An 8,478-nucleotide genomic window follows, 5' to 3' on the forward strand; every position below is an offset into this window, starting at 1 on the left:
GCAACCCCACCATGACGTCACGCACACATTTGAAAAAAATACTGTTCAATGTTAAATGAATGGTTTCTGGTACGGTTGCGTACTTTTGTGTGAGTGTAAATTGGTTCTGTTTAAATTCAATTAGCGAGTGGCTCAGCTCGGTGTTATGAAATTAAAAAATAAAAACAGAAGAATTGTGAGACAATATCAGCAGTTCATTTTTGTTATTCGATCTAGTTCGGTGAGTAGTTCGATGGTTTTCAAAGGATATCATGTAATGATAATAATAATACATATTTCTGTAGATTGATAATCAATGTACACGGACGTTTACCATGGTCTCGAAGACTGCCATTCGGATTCTTATCGGCTACCGAAAAACCATTCCAACGGCGCCCACCAGAATCCATTCTGCCATGTAATCCGTACATGAAAAAGCCGTGAAATGCTGCTGCAGTTGATCTCGCAGGCCTTCGACCACAGGAACAGCTGCCGGACTGAGAGGTATTCTACCCTGCGTGATTCCGCAAAGAAAGTACATAATCCTTGGGTGCCGAAAAACAAGAAAGTTCTAGCCCCAAACACAGAAATGATAAAGAGCTCTAGCGATATCAGCGGAAGGAACCAGTTGCGGACAGTAACCAAGGACCAGTGACCAGAAACCATTAACCGCTGAAGATCTGTCCCTTTCGAAGCAGGTTTCGAAGGGAAGTACTCCGCCAGTACCGATTCTGGTCGGATCTGCTGTGACCGCACGTGACGCTGATCGAGGAAACTAGTGACGGTTGCTACAAATGATTGTATTTTTTTTTAATTTTATGTAACGATAATTTTTTTTATATATTAATAAAAATATTAATAAATAATTAATTAATACTATCTAAAACGTATTTGTTAGTTTTATTTTTAATTACAAAGCACATTGTGTGGTAGAACCATATACCATAATTTAAAATACCATGAAAGACCATAAATCTATAATAACACATACAGTTTCGTTTTTCTTCCAGATTTATCATAAAACAGTTCTCTAACCATTTGCTGTGCAGTGAATTGTCTGAAAATCTGGATAGTATATAGACCATATCCTTTACTGTTTTGCGAAAAATTTGTTCGAGAAAACGAGCGATTTTTTATGGTAACCTATCTTAACCGCCTATTCCACATACTGTTATTTGGCGGATTACCATTTGTCATACTGGCAAATCTGTACATGGAATGGTTGTCTTACTGTTATCACGGATGGTCAGAGAAATGGTTAAATGACAATTGCTAATAGTGATCTACAATATGAGAAACGTTGCGTTTACAGTTAGTAATTATGCGGGAAGAGAAACGCAGGAAGAATCGCGGAAAATCTTCAAGAGAAATTCCGAGAGAAACTGGTGAAAAATGTGGTATTTTCCTAGTATTCCGAGTGAAGTAAAATATGAGTATAATTAAAACATCACTGGGGTTGGTCAAATAAATCTACTAAACTACTACGATAAATTCAAAGTTGAAAAACTACATATCATTGCTTTAAATTTTGGCTTATTCGCTTTTTTGTGGTATTTTCGTACATTTTTTTTATAAAACAAAATATTAGTGTAATGTCAACATCAACATTTTATCAAAAACAGGTCCAGTACATTGTAACGGAAAATTTAAGGCCATACAACTACGTGTTATGGCTTTAAATATTGTTTTATTGACTGTTTTGTGTGAAAATTATGGTATTTTTGTAGCTTTTCGAGTAAAATAAATTAAGTGTGTCATGAAAACGTCACTATTACTCATCAAGAACGTCCAGTACGCTTTCACGAATAATTTAAAGGCAAAAAACTATTTTGCATTGTGAGCCATTATTTTTGTTAACCACTTTGCGTGAAAAATGTGGTACTTTCGTTGATTTTTGAGTGAATCAAAATTTGAGTGTAATGAAAACATCTCTATTATTCTTCAAGTATGTCCCCCAAACTGCTACGAACATTTCAAGGCTAAAAAAACTACATGTTATCGTTTTAAATTTAGTTTTGTTGACTACATTGTGTAAAAAGTATGGAATTTTCGTAGTTTTCCGGGTAAAACAAAATAAGAGTGTAATTAGAACATTTTCATTGTTCATCAAAAATGTCGAGTACAATCCTACGAACAATTTAAGAGCAAAAAAACTATATGTCATCGCTTTGAATTTTGTTTTAATGCTTATTTTATGTGAAAAATAGGGTATTTTAGCAGTTTTTTGAGTAAGGTAAAATATCAGTGTACTGAAAAATCACTAATTTTGCATAAACATGTTCACTCAAACTGTACGCATGATTTAGAGTCGAAAAAACCATATGTCATCGCTTTAAATTTTGTTTTATTGATCAATGTGCTCAAAAAATACGCTCTCAAAAAAAACTAGGAAGTGCCTTTTGCTTAATAACTTTGGGTAGACGCATCTATTTTATATTTTTTTAAATGGACGATGATCTTGAAACCTGTCCGGTTCCATCGCAAAAAAAAGTTTTGAAATCGGTTGAAAAACGACCGAGAAATGCCTTGTCAAAGTTGGACTTCCGACTTTTTTTGTACCCTTGGTAGTTTAGGAGTTAAACCTGGAGTTAAACTTTTTTGCGTTTGGACGCAAGATCGCATCCCAACCTAGCGTTTTATGACCAAAAAAATTAATCAAACTTGCATCTTGTCGGTTTAATTTCTAGATTGAGTTTAAATAAGGGCGAAAGTAACATGAGAGAGTTCTCTTCATCGACTCTCTCTTCTGCAAATTAAAGTGACAAGATGCAAATACGCTCGAACTTTTTTACACTTAGACGCTAGATTGCATCGCAACCAAGCGATTTATGACCAAAAAGTGCAATCATACTTGCATCTTGTCACTTTAATTTGAAGAAGAGAGAGTCGATGAAGAGAGCTCTCTCATGTTACTTTCGCTTTTTTTTAAACTCAATCTAGATTTGAAGAAGAGAGGGTCGATGAAGAGAAATCGATCATGTTAGTTTCGAGGTTAGTTTCGCCCTTATTTAAACTCAATCTAGAATTATCTAAACTCGGTGACTGAGATATCCTCCTGATTACCTTCACGGAAAAATATTATAACCCAAAGAATAAGTTTTAAAAACTCAAATTTGGGTAAACTGCATAAAGTTTTAAATCAAAGTTGGGTTGTTTACTTCCTCGCCCCACCGCAATGTTGTCGAAAACAAAGAGAGAAGCACCGACGCATCCGCTGTCTTCCGTGGAAGAAGCCAAATTTGGGTTTTCTTGAGTTAACCCAAATTTGCGTTATTTGAGGCCTCCGTTGGGTAAAAATAACTTACCACTGGGTTAATTTTTTTGCCGCTCTCAAATGAGAACTACTCACTCACCACTTTCACTGTTTAACGCAAATTTGAGTAATTCCACGGAAGACCGGGATTGCGTCAAAACAACTTAAATTTGGCTTGATTTGTAGTTCCGTGTTGATTACGATTCAATTATACCCTGTAGGGTCGTTTTCATCCATTTGTGGGTTTTTTCAAACAATCGTGTAGGAACTTCCAGCACAAAACAAAACGTCAAAATCCATCATTGACGAAAACAGTCATCGAAGCAAAAAGAAAAGAAAACCACAAAACGGAACGACCATCAGCAGCAGCAACAGTCCACAAAAATGAGCACCCTGAGTCGGCCCAAGTCTCCGCGGACGCCAGTTTCTGGCAAAAATTTCGACAAGGAGGAAAGTTTTTGGGACAAAATCGGAACCCTCGGCCGGAAGAAGCGCATCAAGGAAGGTAGGTCGTAAAATGCAGTGTATTTTGTCAGTGCTGATGGGGGAACTTAAAGAGTGGAAAATACGATTGGATTTTCTTCCATTTATGGTGATTCGATAGGTGGGGCGGAGTCGGAACCACATACCATTCGACGATGGTTGCATTTTGGAAGGGGTTTTGTGGAAATTGTATGTAAAATTCGAACGGAGAAGAGTAATGCTCTGACCATCTGGCTTTTCGAGATATTCTGCGGAATCTCCTTGAAAGGAATCTTTTTGTGTGGGAGTGAATCATTTTCAGTGCGAGGCGTTGCGTGACGTCATCCAGCTGCTGCGAAATGTAAATATAAACAATGATTGATGATTGTTTTCCTTTCCACCCAGTGCAAGAAGTACAAGAGGAAGGCAAAATTGCCATCGATTCACCGGGTAACCCGAATGCACCGGAGATCCCTCCAGAGGAATACAACCTCGAAGACAATGAATCGCGGTCGATTATCCAGCCGGCTTCGCTGCAACATCCGCACGTCCGGGAGTTGCTGCAGGTGCTCATCGATTGGATCAACGACGAGCTGGTCGAGGATCGGATCATCGTAACGGACATCGAGGAGGATCTGTACGATGGACAGGTGTTGCAGAAACTGTTTGAAAAACTGACCGGACGCAAGCTGAATGTACCGGAAGTGACCCAGTCCGCTGAGGGACAGCGCCAGAAGTTGACCGTGGTGCTGACTGCTGTTAATCATGTAAGGATATTTTGGATTCATTGGTCGCTTAGACTGCTACACTAATTTTATATATGTATTCTAGATCTTGGGCTTCCATCATACTATCCCTCAGTGGACCGTGGAAAGCATCCACACGAAGAATATCGTTTCGATCCTACATCTGTTGGTGGCGCTGGTTCGTCACTTCCGGGCGCCCATTCGTCTGCCGGAGAATGTTCACGTGACGGTCGTTATGGCTCAAAAGGTCAATGGAAAGCTAACCAGCAAGTGAGTACTACTTTTTAGTTTGATGATAAGTGTTTAGGTATTTTTTAAAATATTATAGCGATTTACTGGGGAAATCTTACAAAATCTTCTCCACAAGTTCTAACAAAAGTGAAAACAAATTCTATTTCATATTGCAATTGCTTTTGTTACAAATTATAATCACCCTTTTTTCACCGATTCACAGACAATTCCAGGAGCAAATTACTCAACAGTACGACGATGTTGGCATGCGCTGCGAGCGGGACGCATTCGACACCCTGTTCGATCACGCACCGGAAAAGCTCGCCGTGGTCAAGAAATCGCTGATCACGTTCGTGAACAAACACCTGAACAAGTTGAACTTCGAGGCAGCCGATTTGGGTTCCGACTTCAAGGATGGAGTGTTTCTGTGTTTGCTGATGGGTCTGTTGGGTGGTTTTTTCGTGCCGCTGCACGAATTCCACCTCACGCCGAAGGATGCCGAACAAATGGTGCACAACGTGGGCTTTGCGTTCGAGCTCATGATGGATCAAGGCTTGAAACCGAAGGCGCGGCCGGAAGGTAAGTTGGGCTGGGATTCAAGATAAAAAATGGTCCATAGAATCCAGAAGTACAGCCGATGTTAAGAATAATTTATGCTATTGAGAATCTGATGGTACTAACTCTCCAATTAGCCTAGTGGTTAAGGCTATGGATTGCCAATCCGGAGACGGCGGGTTCGATTCCCGTTCCAGTCAGGAAACTTTTCTCGACACCCTGGGCATAGTGTATCATTGTCCTTGCCTCACATTATAAAAATTCATGCAATGACAGGCAAAGCATGTTCTTCAATTAATAATTGTGGAAGTGCTCAAAGAACACTAAGTTTAAGCGAGACAGGCCAAGTCCCAGTGGGGACGTAGAGCCATAAAGAAGAAGAAGAAGAATGGTACTCACTCTATAATTTTGCAGTGAGTGATTATGCTCAGTTTGTTAAGATAGAACTGTTTAGTTTTAAAATTACATTAAATAACTTCATCGGCTTGTTGTGTCACTGTTGTACAGTACAACCGTACTTCTGGATTAAGAATAGACCAGCCTGATCGTTGTTACCTACATTCAATCTAAACCTTGTTTTTTGGACAGATATCGTGAATATGGATTTGAAATCAACGCTTCGTGTGTTGTACACTTTGTTCACAAAATACCGAAACATTTCCTGAACTGGCAACAATTCGGGAAAGTCGTTGAGCAGCAATTGAAGTGCCTTGAATGATGAAAATGATAGTATTTTTACTGGACACGCGCACAGTTTTTGACAAGTTTAATATGCCGTTTGTGTTAATTTTATTGTAGTCATGTAACAGTGTTTAATACGATAAAATGTTTTGCCTTTAGTGAAACATTGATAATTTATAATGTCGTAGGAAAACTTTCGAATGAAAATCCTAGACGTGTTAGGAGATAACTTTTTATGTTAACGATTACTGAACGTTTTGTACGGCTATCTGTTAAAATCATACGAAAGTAACACGTCATTAGTTTGCCTGAGTACTAATTTATAAACAAAGAATATTTACTTAACATGTAGAATTTTTCAATATATATAAAATGTAACATTGAGATATGGGTTCGTAAATTAATTTGAAAGAACAATTCCTTTTCCTGACCTAGGAATCTGCATAGATCATATTGTTTAAAGCATGAAGATTGAAGTTTATTATAATTATTTTATGTGCGTTTAAATTTAAAATTTATAACGTCTGTTAATAGTTATTTATGCAACAAGTTGCAAAAAGTAAACAGGCTTGGTGGTGTAGTGGCTTCTGATTCGTATGCAAAAGGTCATGGGTTCAATCCCTGGCCCGTCCCTTTCATCCTACTTTGTATATTTCTATCCACTCTCTCTCTCTCTCTCTCTCTCTCTCTCTCTTCTCTACATATACAACTCATGTTTATTCATATGTTAATAGCCATCGCTAGAACCAGAAACGAATTGCAAAATGCGTTTCCCTTCCTTCCAACTTCCACAGCACAGTGTATATAACGCCTTCAAGTTATGCAACCAAAGCGAACTGTGCCGCTTGTCCTTCAACCTTACCTACCTACCTACAATCAGGTTAAGGCCGGGGTGGCCGCTGCTGTACATAGTAGCCGTCTCCATTCCACTCGGTCCATGGCTGTTTGTCTTCAGTTCCGCACTCTGCGTAGGGTCCGCAGATCCTCCTCCACTTGGTCGACTCACCTAGTTCGCTGCGCTCCATCCACGTCTTCTTGTACCGGTCGAATGACTCTCGAGAACCGTTTTAGTCGGGTTGCTATCAGACATCCTGATGACGTCACCCGCACATCTCCCGATTTTCGCGGTATGGACGATGGTTGGTTCTCTCATAATTCACATTTTCTCAACGAAAAACGTCAAAATATAAGATTTGTTCCGTATTCATATATACTCCATATCCATACTGAGTGAAAAAGAGCTGCTTGTAAACATTTTATAAATTTATTTGGAAAATTAAAAACTTAACGATTTTAGTGGTCCTAAGACGACTTTAAAATCGATGTTTTCACTAAAAAAAAATATCATAATTTTATGCTATAATTTTAGGCATTCATTCCGCTTGATTGAAGTGAGTTATGAGATAGTCTTGCAATAAAAAATAAATAACTTTAAACTGCTCCAAAAATACGCTCAAGATTGAAGGTGACCCATCTTGCCCCGCGGTCGTTTATATGGAGATTATATGGAATGTATCGCTTAAGATAAACGGCTAAAAACCATTTTATTTTTTATTTCCAATGAGAGTGAATAATTTTTCAATCAATACCCTAAACTTTTGTATTTTCATGCTGGTCACCTTACAAAATTATTAACATAATCAAAACATGAGTAATGCGCCCGAAAATGGCACTGACCCATCTTGCCCCGCCCCACCCTACACAGCTAATCGCGTTCGGTAATTTTTACCGAAATCTCAACCGCTGAGCGTTCGGTAATGGATTTTTAACGAAATTCTGTAAAAAAATAACAAATTTCGGTAAAATCCTATCGATCGTTTATCTGTCAAACTCTAACGAACTTCGGTAAAAGTTGCTACCTTTACCGATTTTTTCCTGTAAAACATACTTAACGGTTGAGATTTCGGTAAAACATTACCGAAGTCGGTGATTTTTTCTAACTGTGATGTATAGTCAAATTTGATCGTTTTTTTTAATTAATGCAACAAATTGTAAAAAGTCAACAGGGAGTGGTACAGGTTGGCAAGAGTAGAAAAGACACGTATCCATCACAGCAAGAAATAGCAGTACGAACACAGTTAGAAAAAATCACCGACTTCGGTAATGTTTTACCGAAATCTCAACCGTTAAGTTTGTTTTACAGGAAAAAATCGGTAATGGTAGTAACTTTTACCGAATTTCGTTAGAGTTTGACAGATAAACGATAAAATTTTACCGAAATTTGTATTTTTTTTACAGAATTTCCTTAAAAATCCATTACCGAACGCTCAGCGGTTGAGATTTCGGTAAAAATTACCGAACGCGATTGGCTGTGAAGAGCATGATTGCTGAAGCGCAGAAAAGTATAGATAAGAACGATATGTGGAGGTTTTATGCAAGTGTCAATGGTGCACTGCGCCAGTGCCCACCATGTGCATTGCTCATTGCAATATATTGTCGTCGCGGTTGAAACCCCAAGCACATAGAAACAGACGTCACACTCTCATTGCTTCCCATCGATTACCTTTTTAACGGTTGATTCAAATATTCACATCATTCTTTCACACTTAGAAAAAATCACCGACTTCGTTA

General features: G+C 38.4%; 1 protein-coding gene across 1 annotated transcript; it reads left to right on the top strand.

The window, feature by feature from the left end:
• Nucleotides 1-3,572: 3,572 nt before the first annotated feature.
• On the top strand, nt 3,573-6,291 carry LOC115267078 (beta-parvin). The gene is made up of 5 exons (XM_029873930.2): nt 3,573-3,737; nt 4,100-4,461; nt 4,526-4,710; nt 4,895-5,250; nt 5,815-6,291. Exons 1-5 carry the CDS (start codon nt 3,617-3,619, stop codon nt 5,889-5,891), a joined length of 1,101 nt encoding a protein of 366 aa, XP_029729790.1. The 5' UTR covers nt 3,573-3,616; the 3' UTR covers nt 5,892-6,291.
• Nucleotides 6,292-8,478: the final 2,187 nt, after the last annotated feature.

The sequence above is a fragment of the Aedes albopictus genome, chromosome 1 (assembly GCF_035046485.1).
Source record: "Aedes albopictus strain Foshan chromosome 1, AalbF5, whole genome shotgun sequence".
Taxonomy (NCBI): Eukaryota; Metazoa; Arthropoda; class Insecta; order Diptera; family Culicidae; genus Aedes; species Aedes albopictus.